General features: G+C 36.5%; 1 protein-coding gene across 1 annotated transcript in view; it reads left to right on the top strand.

Moving 5' to 3' along the window:
- Positions 1–8,673: 8,673 nt before the first annotated feature.
- Positions 8,674–17,500, top strand: part of LOC135215848 (neural-cadherin-like) — a 12,899-nt gene continuing 4,072 nt past the window's right edge. Inside the window, exons 1-7 of the mRNA XM_064250801.1 lie at positions 8,674–8,700; positions 10,106–10,315; positions 10,950–11,223; positions 12,647–14,913; positions 15,458–16,370; positions 16,554–16,743; positions 17,115–17,350. Coding sequence (XP_064106871.1) covers positions 8,674–8,700; positions 10,106–10,315; positions 10,950–11,223; positions 12,647–14,913; positions 15,458–16,370; positions 16,554–16,743; positions 17,115–17,350 — 4,117 coding nt within the window. The remainder of the gene's footprint in view (positions 8,701–10,105; positions 10,316–10,949; positions 11,224–12,646; positions 14,914–15,457; positions 16,371–16,553; positions 16,744–17,114; positions 17,351–17,500) is intronic.

The following is a 17,500-nucleotide window of genomic DNA, read 5'->3' as shown; positions in this document are numbered from 1 at the left end:
TTATTGATTATTATTATTCAGCAAATCAAAGCTTCATTACATTTGTGTATTACTTTGATGTACTGTCTAATGAGTAGGTATCATGAAGTTTTATCTTTTAATTATTAAAAGTGCACGATGGCGACTTCTTTCGAAAGAGGTAATGGTCAAGGCTCCTTTTGCATCCTTAGGAATTAAACAGAAAGCTTAAACATGAAGCTCTAATGGAAAAAATTACTTACAATGAGCTGCTTTGGAAGTACATCATTTAAAAATATCTCCTGCTGGTATATTTTCATTCTCAGAGCGAATGATACTGTAGTTATTCCACCGAAATATAGTGCAGTGCACACTTCAGAAAAATTTAACCGCAATGGAACATAAGAATCTATCATTCATATATATACTCATAAAAGCAATGAAGTATAATGTCATACAAGATGACAGCTTTAGTAGCATCCCACGTCACCTGGCTCTCGGTGCCACATGAGAGTGTACTAGAAGACATGCGAACGTTCTTAAAATAAAACAAGCAGATGCTGAAACTCCATGAATTCCAGGTAATGCCCTGAAAGATTCTGTCCTTTTTATGTCCTTCTCCAAAGGAACGCCGCTGGAATACTACAGGACAAAAGAGCCATCCTTTTATTCGCCCTCATCTTATCCTTCAGGACTCGAGATCGTGGGCATAATGAAATTATAAAAAAAAAAAAGGGAGAGAGAAAAGACCACTCGCTCCACTTATCTCAACTTTGTCGATAAAGCAGACCTTGGAAAGAGAACCTGGGAGTTTCGAAAAAGCTTATCTGTGATGATAAGGCTGGAGTCTTGTCTGAATATATGTTTTCGAAGCGATTGGGTGTTTTCTTTTAAACGAATGATTCGGAAGGAAAATTTATTATCTTTAAGGAAACAGTAAGAATTGCATTCGCATTATAATCTAAAAAGACTTTTTCTAACTATTGTCCCGGATGGCTACCAGACTTACAAAGCACACAAATTAGATATACTACCCACAGTTCAAGACCAGCGTTTAATCAGCGTCATACAGAAATATTCTTGACAAATTTTGAGAACTAGTGAACGGTTCTCGTCCATGTGGGTTATTTTAGGAGAGTTCGAAGGTCAAGGCGATATCTAAACTATAAACATCGAAAGAGAAATTAAATTCCTAAAAGACGACAAATCATTTTAACCGTTCTCTTTATTTGATTCTTTTTTCCCTTTTACTTTGTTTCTCTCGCAGTGACGAAGTTCCTCAGGATTGGTCTCGCTGAAAACAACGACCACCCCCCCTTTTTCGAGCAGTCCCTCTACGAGGTAGAAGTTGAGGAAGATGAGGTAGTCAACAAAACCCTTCTCACAATCACAGCCAAGGATCTCGATGAAGGTAAAGAACCTAGACTGTATTTTACATTTATATATATATATATATATATATATATATATATATATAGAGATAAAGAGAGAGAGAGAGAGAGAGAGAGAGAGAGAGAGAGAGAGAGAGAGTAGTATATAGGTATATATATATAGCATAATTATATATATAGTATATATATATATATATATATATATATATATATATATATATATATATATAATAAAGTCATATATAGGTATATATATATTATATATATATATATATATATATATATATATATATATATAGTACATATAGGTATGTATATATATATATATATAATATATATATATATATATATATACATATATATATATAATACATATATATATATATATATATATCATATATATATATATATATGTGTGTGTGTGTGTGTGTGTGTGTATATATATATAGATATATGTGTGTGTGTACGTAAGCATGTACGTATCGTCAGGGTCGGAGTAAGGGAAATCACGGAGAAAGTCGAAGGACAAATTTAAATTAGACATAGAATATCCTGCACTTTCGCACTTTCCCTTTCCCGTCACGGGTACATTATGAAGTAATTATGTATTTCAGGGCGGCAATGATAATATCTTCTTCTCTGCATTAAACCATCGCTTGATTCTGTTTCAAGTGAAAAGATTTTCTGGTTACACATTTTTCCTCCGGTTCATGTAATTTTGCTTTTGCCTTCATTCTTTTTAATATTTATTCTGCTATCTTTTTCGATTCAGTTTCCAGGTACAATTGCTTCGAATATCCTTGGGTTTCACATGATATATATATATATATATATATATATATATAATATATATATTATATATATATATATATGTATATATATATGTATATATATAATGTATATATCAGTCGATGCAAGGTGAAGGACAATCCTTTATTCCCATTATTTGTACTTTATTGTCGCGACGTTTCAAGACATAAAGGTCTCATTATCAAGCTAAAAAGAAGATAAAACAAAAGTTAAAATCATAAACTCGGAATACATAATAAAAGTTTTAAAAGTTTACAAATATAAAAAAACAGTACAAGAGTAGGGAGGAGTCAATACCATAAGGTGCTGAAAGCACAGACCGAGTGACAATTCGGCCGGGTCAGCTTCGACTTTAACTCACGAGAGATACAGAGGTGTTTTAGAAGACTGGGTGTTTAACTGCGGAACGAGTTGTTTAATGAAAAGTGATTCTAAAATAGCTAAATGATGTTCGTCTTAGGGGATTGGCCTATAATTTTAAAATCTTTGTAATTCAAGTCATGTTTACATTTCTTTGTGTGCTCGCGTATACATGAAAACTCAGGATTAGTTAATTTGACACCTGTTCTATAACTAACGCCTCGATGAGAATCTAATCTCACTTTGAGTAACCTCCGTGTGGAGCCGACGTACTTCCCTAGATTACATCTAGGGCAATTAAATAGATATACGACTCCTGAGGTCATCAGTGACTGAGTTTCTCCTTGTGTTTAAACAGAGATCTGATATTCATTGGTTGCAAGGTATTAGTTTAATTCAATTGCAGGAAAAAAACTTTCTATTGACAGTTTCAATTCATGGTAGAAATTTTTGTTATGAATAAATGGGACTCTTGCAAACAATCGTAATTTTGGCACTGTTGGCATTTTAATTTTAGGATGGAAGATATTGTTCAAGAATTTGTACAGGTGTTTATAAAAATTCTTGTACAAATTCTTGAACAATATCTTCCATCCTAAAATTAAAATGCCAACAGTGCCAAAATTACGATTGTTTGCAAGAGTCCCATTTATTCATAACAAAAATTTCTACCATGAATTGAAACTGTCAATAGAAAGTTTTTTTCCTGCAATTGAATTAAAACTAATACCTTGCAACCCAATGAATATCAGATCTCTGTTTAAACACCAAGGAGAAACTCAGTCCACTGATGACCTCAGGAGTCGTATATCCTTAATTTAATTGCCCTAGATGTAATCTAGGGAAGTACGTCGGCTCCACACGGAGGTTACTCAAAGTGAGATTAGATTCTCATCGAGGCGTTAGTTATAGAACAGGTGTCAAATTAACTAATCCTGAGTTTTCATGTATACGCGAGCACACAAAGAAATGTAAACATGACTTGAATTACAAAGATTTTAAAATTATAGGCCCAATCCCCTAACGAACATCATTTAGCTATTTTAGAATCACTTTTCATTAAACAACTCGTTCCGCAGTTAAACACCCAGTCTTCCTCAACACCTCTGTATCTCTCGTGAGTTAAAGTCGAAGCTGACCCGGCCCGAATTGTCACTCGGTCTGTGCTTTCAGCACCTTATGGTATTGACTCCTCCCTACTCTTGTACTGTTTTTTTATATTTGTAAACTTTTAAAACTTTTATTATGTATTCCGAGTTTATGATTTTAACTTTTGTTTTATCTTCTTTTTAGCTTGATAATGAGACCTTTATGTCTTGAAACGTCGCGACAATAAAGTACAAATAATGGGAATAAAGGATTGTCCTTCACCTTGCATCGACTGATGTCTACTGGTTGATAGAACGCCCTTCAATTTTCCACTAAAGTATATATTATTATATTATTATATATATATATATAATATATATATATATATATATATATATATATGTATATATATATTGTGTATATATATATTTATATATATATATATTATATATATATATATATTATTCACATGCATTTGAAACGATATCATCACACTACCAAATTATCGTTAATAATTTTACTTTACTCTCTCGAGCATCTCGGATGTATTACGAAATTGTGGGCGGTAACGAGGACAAGATATTCGCCATCAGCAATTATACGGGAGACCTGTACTTGGTCCGACATCTTGACTATGAAAAGAAGAATAAGGTGAGCATATCTAAGTAAGAATGTATACGTATATACATATATATATATATATATATTATATCTATATATATATGTGTGTGTGTGTGTGTGTGTGTGTGTCTGTGTGTGTGTGGTCTGTGTGTCTGTGTGTGTGATTACTTTAAATTTAAGATATTTTGGAATGCGGTTACTTGACATAAGCACTTCTCCACGCTGCTATTACTTGGGATGCCCACCTGCTTTCAAGTTTTCGTTATCGATTAGAGTAAAGTGTAATATATTTCTCATAAAAAAGAGGCCTGAATCGTTTCCTCTCAGTTATGGTCAGTATTGAGATTTTTTCTTTTGAGTTACTGTTGTATGGATTTTTCAAATTGTCCGCTTCAAGACATAACAACACCCAAAGAAGAAAGTAATTAGTAAGGTTTCACATTTCATAATTGAAGTCTGCAAGATTTCGTGAAAAGTGAATAACATCCAAAAACCGAAGCTGCTATTTTGTGGAGTAATTCCAAAATTCCCTTGTGGTCAATTGACAATACTACTCGAGTGTCGTGGGGCCAGAGGGGGAAAGCAGAATTGCTCTCTGATCAGAGAGGCTCTCCAACGTCAATCTTCTCTGAAATCACTTAGCGTCTGGGTGACTGAAATTGATTTCTCCTCTATTGCCTGTTAGAGAAGAGAAATGCTTCAAACACAGTGGGTGTTTGTGGCGGGGGATTGGATTATTATAAAAAAACAAAAGCTTTCTTTCTTCGGTTAAATTATTGTTATTGTTATTTTTCATACGACCTTGGCTCTGAATTGTCTATGAACGGCTTCCGGCTTATCTTTGGATACAAGTTTAAGCACTTTCACTATTTGATTTTATTGGTATATGGTTTTATTATATAACATATTGGTAAGAGGACAAAATGAGGCTCCCATGAAATATCTATTACAATGTCGAAATTTCTCCCATAGACTAAAAACATGCCTCGATTAACCAACAAATCCAGCATGTCAGGATTAAACTGTTAACTAATAAAAATTCACAGTTATATAATCATTTATATTGTATCATTTGTAAAGGTACGTATTATTTGTAAAAGGCATAAATAATAAATAATCAAATTTCGAACACCGTTCAAGCGGGAGGACAGTTTTCCCAAGAAAAGTTTAGAAACGGGACGGGGAGGAGGGTGGGGGTTGCGGGGCGGGGGATCAAGACCAAGAGCCAATGTAATGGTGCTGGTGTTGTTTATATCCCTGCTCGGTATGTTTTTGGATGGAAGCCAAAATCAATTATTTCATGAAAATTACGAATGTCATTTTTCTTTCAACATATTTTGATCTGAATTGCATGAGATGGCTCATTACGAAAATGGTAAAGGGTAAACAGGTTCATGAAAAGCTTTACAGCCTCGGTGAGAAATAAGGCACATTAGAGATTCTTTGATGATACTGGCCTAACTATTTCCCTGTTTGCTGTAACATTTCTGAGAATAATTTTCATACAGTGTTAAAATGAATTCAAGGACATAGTTATCAAGTCACTAGAGCTTTTACATCATGACTAAATTCCTTTTAAATAAAAACTTGGATTCTATCAACACAGAAAAACCACAAATGACGTTACGTCCTGATATATCATACATCAGAGCTTTTACAATACATTATGGCTTATTTCCTTTTAAAAAATGGTGTAAACACAGAGCAACCACAATTAACTATCTCTCGAGATATCAATTCATTCGAGCTTTTACATTGAATTATGATTGATTTCCTTTTAAATTATGAATGAAATGTATTAGAATAACCACAAGCCCGTAAGGCAGATACCCCATCCATTATGTGACGTTACTCAATAAAATTAGCTTTAAAATCCTCATTAGTTTTGTCTGTCAATAAAACTGCCATTCGTGTCCACAGCATGATCTTCGACTGGCGGTGTCCGACGGACGATACGAGAACGACGCAGCGATTATCGTCCACGTTTTGGACGTGAACGACAACCCTCCCGTCTTCGACAGACACCTGTACGAGACGCGTATTATCGAGGAGGACGATGAAGATTTGCCCAAACGCATCTTGAAGGTCGGTAATGAAGCGCAAGGAGTATTGATACTCAGACCAACATAATATATATATATATAGATATATATATATATATATATATATATATATATATATATATATATATGAACCGAGTTTATCGTTTGATATCCAATTCACTAATATACCTGAAGAACATCCTATACTAATTTCCCTTGGGTGTAAGCTATTCCCAACTCCCAAGGCCTTGGTGAAGCGGATATTAAGGGATATTCAGAATATGAAAATTGTGAATAGAAATATTTTTAGTATAATATACGCACACATACGCACACACACACACCACACACACATACACACACACACATATATATATATATATATATATATATATATATATATATATATATATATATATATAATATATACACATACATGCATACATACATACTAAACACCCAGTTCAAGCAGATACTACACACTGTACTTCATAAAAATGAATATCTTTAGCCGAGCTTAGACGAGATAAAAAAAAATAGACCTTTTTTCGAAAGTCTGAGATTCTAATCACGGATTAACCCCAAAAAAGTAGGAAATCGGCGGAAAGGAAGGAACGAAAAACACCTCCATTATTCACTTCGACTTCAGGTAGAAAATTCTTTCCGTCCTCTGCAGCTTAAAAAGAAAAAATAAATCATGAAAGAATTTTTCGGGTAAAACCGCGTCGCTTCAATGAACCTCAGTCGTAATGATGATTAAATTATCCACTCAGACACTCCTAATTAAGCTCTTGGAATGATATTCATTTAATTACAGTAATGTAAAAGTCCAGTTTCCACTGACAGCCAAATATAATTCAGTGGTATTTTTGTTCGTGAGTAAATTTCTGAAACTAGATAACAATGGTGATTTGTCCTTCAGTTGCTGCTTTCAAAAGAACTCTTTATTCTTCGGATGCTTGAATTTCCCGCCGACGGCCCCTGTGGGTTTGTTCCATATGAATAAGGTTCATCTGAATAACAATAAAGTCACTGAACCAGTGGTTCTTAACCTGGGGGGCGCATCCCTCAGTAATTTCCAGGGGAGCCGCGAGCCCTAGGGCAAAAAAGTCTGATTATATTCGTTATTCTGTTAACAAGAATGAGGAACTAATATTCAGAAGTTTATGACAAAATGCAAAAGTATCGCCTTTATAACGTTACTTTCCTAGAGTCTACTACTCTAGTCAAGCTCATTGGGCTCGCCAAGTTTTGTAATTATTGACCTCCCTTCCTATCCCTCGAAATCCCTTCTCTTTCTCATTTTTCCTTTAAATCTGGGGGGGAATTTTACTCATAGATGCAAGGGGGGCGTGAAAGAAACGACCAACTCTTAGAGGGGGCGTGGTCATGAAAAGGTCAAGAATTACTGCATTAAACGCAACCGAGGGCAGAGACACTTTCCTTCATTTAAGTAACGTTTTTGTTATTGTGTGCTTGTTTGTGTGTGGGAATCTATAAATAACCGCTTCAAGAAAGCGATAAGATTTCGGTGCGGTTATCTGAACTATGAAATTCATGTTAGCCTTATATCTGTTTAGAATAGTTTACTTCCTCGAGGTTAAATATGGACTTTATAATTAGGCCTAGATTAAACTGTCGTAAAGCCACGTAAGAGCTTAAGAACTAGATTGCTCAACTTTGGTTAAAGAGAGTTTCTCACTGTAGGTATTGTGCAACTTGAACGTGTCTGTAGAGCTCAATAAGTTTTCTATAAATCAAGTGTTATTTAAACGAATAATTGATGGAGTGGTAACATAACAATGAACTGTTATGCTGTAAAGTCTATCTTAGGCTCTTCGACTATCCATAAGGTTTAATAAATCTTCGCCACAAAGCATAAACAGGAGTAGGCTAAGAGAGGGAGAGAGAGAGAGAGGCGGCCGCCTGGGTAGATATTGATTAATAATCAAGAACCTATCAGACTATGATTCAATTTATTTATCATGAACGATGAAAATGATTTCTCTTAATCGAACGAAATGTCAAGCTAATTAATATATAGACTTTCAGGCTGGTGAAAAGATTCATTTAGCGATGAAACTTAGCTACTAAAATTATCAAAATCTAGATGAAATTGCCCTATGACTTTAACCCTTATGTCATTAACGGTCTTTTGATTCCCAACGAAATCTTTCTCTTCAGAAATGAAAGGATTAGCAAGATAATTGGCACTTGAGGTATCTCAGAATCGTCATTGTATTCGCACACGGAAAAAATGTCTTAATTGGTCGGGATGTTCTTTATCAAACCTTGCCGTTTCTCGAATTGGGTCCTATTTTTATAATACTCGTATACGGTTGGAATATTTCTTTCAGTTTGCCCTAATTTTCTCTAATTTTTTCTTTCTTATCAAGATAATGATGATTCTTTATGCGGCATTCCCAGAGGTTTGGGCGAAGGGAAAATCACTAGCCTAATGATTATCAAAAGTTCAATTTGAAAGAAATGATACAGAATTGTTGCAGATATTCCATTTACGAAAAATACGCGGTCTAGCCCAGCACAGGTGCACTTTCAGCCATTCAGCGCTTAAGACAGTGAAAAGATGGAGTTAGAGTAGGTGAACAGCAAAATAGAGACCAAGAAAATAAAAGGGATGAGGTAAAAGGCTCTAAAAATGGATCTGAGAGAAAATACATTCAGTTGCATTGATAAGTAATAGTTAGAGAGGTTGAACAGTAACACTGAAGAAAGGGAGCAGGAATGGATGCCAAGTAGAAGGCTAAAGAGTGGGGTCAGCTAAGGGTACAGGATACCTTGTAATAACCCTTTAGTAATGCCGTCAGGTGCTCCACATTAGGTACACTGACGGCACTACCCCATCCCCCCACCTGGAATTTTTTTAAATAACCTGAAGCATGTGTATTTGGACCTATCAGGGACGCTTCTAAAGTTGTCCTATTCATTATTATCTTTCTTTTTTTTTTTTTTTTTTTGCTCTATATTAGTCCTCCAATTCGACTGGGTGGCATTTATAGTGTGGGGTTCCGGGTTGCATCCTGCCTCCTTAGGAGTCCATCACTTTTCTTACTATGTGCGCAGTTTCTAGGATCACACTCTTATGCATGAGTCTGGAGCTACTTCAGCCGCAAGTTTCTCTAGATTCCTTTTCAGGAGTCTTGGGATCATTATTATTATTATTATTATTATTATTATTATTATTATTATTATTATTATTATTTATTTCCAGGTCACCGTAACAGATGGGGGGGGACTATGATCGACCCTTAATTTGTCGTCTTCTCTCTCTCTGGTCAAGGAATCGACGTCGAAAATCCAGCCAACTCTCAGTTTCAGGTCATACCTACCACTGGTGAAATAATTGTTAATAAGGTTCGTATTCTAAGTACTGATTTTATGTAAAGACATGCAGTACATACACACACACACACACACACACACACACACACACATATATATATATTATATATATATATATATATATATATATATATATATATATATATATTATATATTCATATTTGAACAACTTTTATGTTTATATATTAAGTATAGGCACAGTTTTCCACTTACCATTCATCTCGAAGTAGAAGCTGACGTGACAGATTTAGAAAAAAATTTCATATTCAACAAAACTGATGATTCTTATGGAAATCAATTTATTCATAAAAAAAATCTTGGTAAGTGCATTATCAAATAATATTTACATTTAAGCGTTCATGAATTAAGATTGTGCAGACGAAATCGAAAGTGAAACTAATTAATACTCCGTGACGTGATAGTATCAGGAAAAGAAAATTCAATACTCGACACGACCTACAATACAACTAGGTGACAGTAAAGATCGCTAATGGTAACCTATATTCCCCCCCTCCTCCCCGCAACGCCCCCCAGCCTATAGATCGAGACTACCCAAGAGGCCGACCGACATGGATTTTAACAGTTTTCGCCCAGGATGAGGGCGGGACGGGACTAGTCAGCTACAGCGAGGTCGTTGTCAAGGTCAAAGATATAAATGACAACCCGCCAGTGTTCCCAGAGGTAAGAATAATTCCAGTCATGTGGAGAGAATGGGTCATCCAAGATTGGCAAAATATGTGCATATTTTAGTGACAGGAGGATGTAGGAAAGGCTTAGAAAGAGCTGGAGATGAAGTGGAACGGTATCGGTTAGGAGTTGTTTCAGAAGCTAGGAAACTAAGGAGGGAATGTGAGATGGAGTTGAGTGGCGCAGTGTGTATGGGAGACTTCGGTGAACTGCTGATGAGTCGTATAAATTAGCCTTAAAGCAGCTAACGAAGTCTTTAGCACATTAGATTAATCCACCACTTTTGATACAAAGCATGAACGCTCTAGTAGTGTTCTTATCTTCTCCCTGTTCTACTTTATATAAATATACATACACACACACACACACACACATATATAATATATATATATATATATATATATATATATATATATATATATATATATATAGATATATATATATATATATATATATATATATATATTATATATATATATATAATTTTTATCCTCCTATACATAAACATCCGATTACAATGAGATATTTCTTGCCAGCTCTTTCAACATATGACACCTGTTCCTATGTTATTAAGACACCTCAAAACACCTTCATGATTTTCTTATTGTTTTGTTTCCTTTCCTTGCAGGTGCTATATTATGGCAACATCACGGAAAACGGCCCACGAGGTCAGGAGGTCATGACCTTGAAAGCGGAGGACTACGACGACCCAAGAGAGGGCTTAAACGCCCAGATGACCTACACTCTGAAGGACGTGGCCATCGAGAGGAAAACTGATAAGCCAGTCTTCATAATAGAGTCTGGGACGGGCATTATCAGGACAAATATGTGTTGTCTGGACAGAGAGGAGACCCAAGGTTATCTGGTGCAGGTGGTAGCGACAGACGGTGGAGGATTCACAGGTAATCTTTAGTGAGTCAGAGATTGAGGAAGAGATTGCTCTAATGTGTGATGGTCGGTTGCACATTTAGGAATGGAATGGAATATTTAGACCAAAGGCCAGGCGCTAAGGGCCTTTGAGGGACATTGAATGTAAAAAGTACTTGAAGGTGCAACAGGAGGAAAACGTGGCAGTTAAACTATGAAATCATTATGAGGAGAGGGTGGATAGCAAGATGGAAGAATGAGAATATGAACGGAGGCAAAGTAAAAGAAATGAAAGATGTTGCAGTTAGGGGCGGAAGGAAAGCTGCAAAGCTCCTTAAGTAATGCCTACAGTGCACTGCTTAAGGTACACTGACACCACTACCCGGGTGGGGGAGGTAGATTTATATAGCAGGATAAAAATAGAAGTTAGTTTCGTTTCCTTATATCACTATCTCACAGATATTTTCATATTATTCTTGTCGCTTGTGGCATCATTATCTAGAGTGTGATTTTATTATGAACTGATAACTGCGATTTATTTTTTATATATTCATCAATCTATGAAAAAGTCTTTAGTATCGCCTTATGAACTGAAAATATTTTCTTATAAAAAATATTAAAAACTTAGACATATCTCAAAGAACTATTATTGTAAATGCAAATTATATGAGAAAAGTAACGACGCCTTCTGAAAAGCTGAAAAGCATATGACCAAGAATTTAGGAAATGCCAAAGTTCTGTGAAGTAAATTTAATGTACAGAGCATCTCATTATCCGAAAAGCACCTGAACTAATGTTCAAAATTCATTGTGCTCCTGTAATCATTTCTTCGTTTAAGTAGCTATTTACTGATGACACCTTCAAGAATCCATTATATTATATATATATATATATAATATATATATATATATATATATATATATATATATATATATATATATATATATATATATATTATATAATTGTAATATGCACAATGCACTCTTAACTTCTCGAATTCTTAGCGCATTATTGGATACGCTTGTCACTACAAAGCCTTAAAATTCAAGTGCAAAGAAATATGAAGAAATCATGATATCCGATGCGAGAAACGAACCGCGATACCATGATCACGACGAGGTCAGGTCTGCAACGTGAGCTTGTCGTGATTATGGTACCGCGGGTTCGTTTCCTACTACCGGACATCATAATTTCTTTATTTCTTTGTACTTGGATCTTAAGGCTTTGTGGTGATGAGCATATCCAAAAAAAAAGCGCGAAGAATGCAAGAATTTAAGAGGGCATTGTGGCTATTGCAATTATATATGTACCTGATAGAAATGACCAGTATATATATATATATATATATATATATATATATATATATATATTATATATATATATATATATATAATTTCTATTTCTTCTAGGTACAGATAAAGGTTCCTCTTTATTAATTTACAAAATCTCCTTCCACAGGAACAGGTACAGCAAGCATCCTCGTTCTGGATGTGAATGACACTCCCCCTAAATTCTCCAAAGATGAGTGGGTCGTGGAGACTGATGAAACTGGCGAATTAATTACGCCCATAGGTCCTATACTAACTGTGTCTGCTTCTGATATGGATGAGATCAATGATTTCAGTTACAGAATCTTAGTCTCATCAGGCTTTGGCTCAGACAAGTTCGCTATGAAAACAAATAGAGACGGGACAGGTTCGCTCATGATTGCTAAACCTTTAGATTTCGAGGATCCTACTCAGGTTTATGGCTTCAAGTTCCAGATAGAAGTCAGTGACACAGGTGAGGAAGGCTTCCACGATACCCGTCATACAGCCAAAGCCTGGGTCCGAGTGAGGTTAAAAGACGTTAACGACAATGAACCCCAGTTCATCAACCCTATATCAGAGGTTCAGGCATATGAGAATACCCCAGTTGGTAAAACCCTTGTAATTCTGTCTGCGTCAGATATTGATAACAGTGGTCACAGCAAAGTGGTCTATTCAATAGAACGCCGCTCGAACAAAAACAAACATTTCCGCATCGATAACTCGGGATCTGTGATTGTTCAGAGAACACTTGACAGGGAAACTGAACCATATCATTTACTTCAGGTCTTGGCAACTGACGATGGTATTCCTGCAAGGACGGGCACTACCACGCTGACAGTCTTTGTGTTGGATATCAATGATAACGCCCCACAGATCCTTGACTATTACTACCCTGTTTTACAAGAGAATCGTCCCCCGGGGGAATTCGCTGAAATTCGTGCCGTAGATTTTGACGACCCGTTAAAAGGTAATGGTCCGCCATTTGAGTTCAAACTTAGTCCTCTTGCTCCCGATGACATTAAGTCTTCTTTCGGAGTCGTGAATTCCCGAAGTGAAACAAATGGTGAGAATGCAGCGAAGATTGTCTCTCACAGGACATTTGATCGCGAGATGCAGAAGGAATACCGTGTTCCCATCGTTGTCAAAGACTCGGGAGTGCCCCCAATGTCAGGCACTTCAACTTTGACTGTGCTTATTGGTGATGAAAACGATAACGAAGTAGAAAGTGGGAAAAAAGATATTCTCTTTTACAGTTATAAAGGTAGGGCTCTGGATACCCAGATTGGTCGTGTTTATGTACGTGACCCTGACGATTGGGACAAAGCAGATAAAAGGTTCACGTGGGCAACAAACCCTCATCCAAACTTTCAACTAGATGAGGACACAGGTATGATTACCATGAAACAAGCTGCCAGTGAAACGTCATATAATCTCCAGTTCATTGTGCACGACACTAAATTTCAGTCGAGAGCAGAAGGTGCTGTTACTGTGAAAGTGAGACATGTGTCTGAGACAGCTGTCAAAAATTCTGGTTCAGTTCGTATTGAAGCTATTAGCGGTGAAGATTTTATAAGCGAGTGGGATTACAGAACTAAGACACCCAAGAAAAGTATAGCATACAAGTTCAAGGAAAAATTAGCAAAGATATTTGAAGTGAATTCTTACAACATAGACTTTTTCAGCATAATGTCAAGATTAGTGAAACCACCAGTAACTGATATTTTCTTTTCCATTTTTGATTCTTGGTATTTCAATTCCTTTAAAGTGAATGGTTTGCTGTTGTTCCACAAAGACGAGATAGAGAGAGATCTTGGATTAAGCATTGTCATGGTTGGCATAGATGAATGTTTGTATGAAAACTTACACTGTGATGGGTCATGCACTAGTAAAATTGAGGTGGTTCAGCCCCAGTATCTAATAGATGCCAACAGAACTGCATTTACTGGAGTCCAAATAAAAATGATACCTGAGTGCGTGTGTGGTACAAATTTACCTGTAAAAAACTCGTGCCAGCCAAATCCGTGTTTTAACAATGGCCGTTGCGTGCAAAAAGGGTCCAATGTAGACTGTCTGTGCCCTGAAGGGTACAATGGTCCAAGATGCCAAAGTCTAGTGAGGAATTTTCAGGGAAATGGATTTGCATGGTTCCCACCATTACGAACTTGCGAAACATCTCACTTGAGTGTAGAATTTATGTCAACACAAAATGAAGGGCTCTTGTTATACAATGGCCCACTCACTTTCTATGGGGATAAACCACATCCATGGACAGACCTGATATCCCTGGAACTTGTTAATGGTAGACTCCAGTTCCTGGTTGATTTTGGATCAGGATTGCTTCAGCTTCAAGTTAATGGAACTGAACCATTAACAGATGGTGGGTGGCACAGAGTAGATGTCTTCTGGGAGAGAGAGGTAAGTCCCACTTTTGTGACTTAACCTTTAAACATTATTTAGATCTTGCAGAATTATATGAATATTTTTTGTATCTGGAAGCATCTCTTGTTGGTTACTATTCATAGTTTCCTTATCATGTTTGTAAATAATAATTCTGCATCAAAATGATTCGTGTCAAATTTTGAAATCTTAATTTGATATAAATATTTTTGATCATGATTTGTATAGATGTTTTAATATTTCTAGCTGATGTTTTAGTTTAAATGGCCACTTATTCACTTTCAATGCTTTATTTCTGAACATGAAACAATAGGAAATCACGTTACCAGATTCTTTTATATTTTACTACATAAAATGATTTTATTAAAAAAATTAAAATATAGGATAAAATATGTGCTTTATACAAATGATCTTAATGAAGAATTAGTAATGTTATCATTCTCTGCTTAATTTTATGAAAGAGGAACTTGCCTATAACGATATTTGTGCAGTCATGAAGCGTAGTCGTTTGATATATACTTACAACAATAAATAATATATTGACATCTAGCCCTGCTTTCAGATTGCCAAGATAATTATAGATCAGTGTAAGAACGCGAAGGTCTACGGAATAGGAGACAAAGCAGAGAAATTTGTGGATCTATCCACTTGCCAAGGCCATGGTAAACTTCCACCATTCAACGAGTTATTAAATGTTAACAGTCCTTTGCAGGTGGGTGGTCTAGCTCGGCCACTTTACCCCCACAGTCCTAAGCTTGGCCAAAGCCTTATTAGGGGGAAACCATTTCAAGGCTGTATCAGAAACCTTCGAATGAACAGCCACTTCTATGACTTATCCCGTCCTAGTCTTCATAAGAATAGTGAAATGGGATGTCTCCGCTTTGACAAGTTATGCAACCGCAACGCTACGATCGTCGGGTGTGGACCCCATGGACAATGTGATGGTTCCAAAGCTGAGCCTTTTTGTCATTGTAATCCTGGCTGGAAAGGACCCTACTGTAATGAGCCAACTGTCCCTGCATATTTCAAAGCCGAATCATTCGCTAAATATGGTTTGTCTTTCAATATAAACCCATTCAGGATTGATATACAATTGAGGTTTAGAACCTGGGAAAGAAACGGTGAGCTTTTTAGGCTGTCGAATGAAATAAATAACTTGTATGTAATTATGGAGATTAAAGAAAGTCACTTACAGTTTCGTTACAACTTGAATAGCATCAAACCAGATGAACATTACTTGTGCCTTCCAGCACTGGCTGTCAACAATGGTGAGTGGCATGTTGCCCAATTAGAACGATTTGGTCCAACAGTTGTTCTCTCTCTGGATGGTGGAGAGGGTCACAGGTACAATGAATCCTCTTCCACTTCGAGGCATTTGCTTCTGGATGTAGACGAGCTCAATGGGATTTATGTGGGTGGCAAGGCTGACTACACCAGTGCCAACATCTTCATTGTGCAGAACGATTACAAATCTGGTAACCAGTCAATTCATTCTTGGGTATCCCCTGATGTATTCATTTGCTAAATTCACAAAATAGATGTATATTTAGTAATGTAAGTGATGGTAAAAATCTGGGCATATGTTTTATCAAATGATATTTTTCATGTTAGTTAACCCCTGTATGCCAAAGACATGATGATAGTAGTTTGAATTTCAGGTTGCATAGATGATCTTCGACTAGACGGTAGAACGCTGCCTTTGCCTCCTGGACTCACTGGTAACCAGTGGGCACAAACTACGGTTTTCAACAACATTGTCTCACATTGTGCTTCACACAATCAGTGCCTTAATATAACGTGTATTGCCCCTCTGACTTGCAAGGAACTGTGGAAGCAACATGAGTGTAGGTAAGTCTGAATAACCAATGGGACAGGTATCTCTAACCTCTACGTGCAGTTTACAGTCCAAAATAAGTGTGCACTGAAGGTCTCCTGTTTGTTTATATAAGCTCTGATAGGTTGAAAAATGGTATTTATTGAGCCAAGAAAATATTAGAAATAAAAGTATTATAGATGAAAGTTTGCTTGGATTAGTTAAAAGAGAAGAGGAAATACGCTCAAAACATTTTGGTTAGGCAGAATCGCATGATGATAATGTATAATAGAGTAGACGGAAATACTGGTGGGATTGGAGTAACTGGCTGTTTATATGAATCGACAAAACAACACTCAAACACATATTTATTAGACATCGGCACCTTTCAAATCTCGTCCATCAGTTGCCCAGATGGAACCCAACTCTCCAAGGATCACAACGCCTGTCTCGATAAAGATGAGTGTCTCTCCAGCCCGTGTAGAAACGGCGGTACCTGCCGTAACCAGCACTCGTCTTACAAGTGCTATTGTCCCGGTGGATACATCGGCATCAACTGTGAGAGGATCGCGGATGCTGACAAGACGCGGTGGAATCTGCCAGCTTATGCTGCGATCGTAGTTTGCGTCATAGTCGTCCTGGGTAATCCCCAACTGGATCTAAACATTGGCAATAGCTCCCGTAACGCGAGTCACAGTGCCCCCTATCTGCATCTTCTTCTTAGCCTTTAACGTTACCTCCATTCCCGCATCCTTTCACCAATCGTGCTGTCCAACTTCTTTAACTGCTACT

Source organism: Macrobrachium nipponense, chromosome 5, assembly GCF_015104395.2.
Source record: "Macrobrachium nipponense isolate FS-2020 chromosome 5, ASM1510439v2, whole genome shotgun sequence".
Taxonomy (NCBI): Eukaryota; Metazoa; Arthropoda; class Malacostraca; order Decapoda; family Palaemonidae; genus Macrobrachium; species Macrobrachium nipponense.
This window is presented reverse-complemented; position numbering and strand designations above follow the sequence as displayed.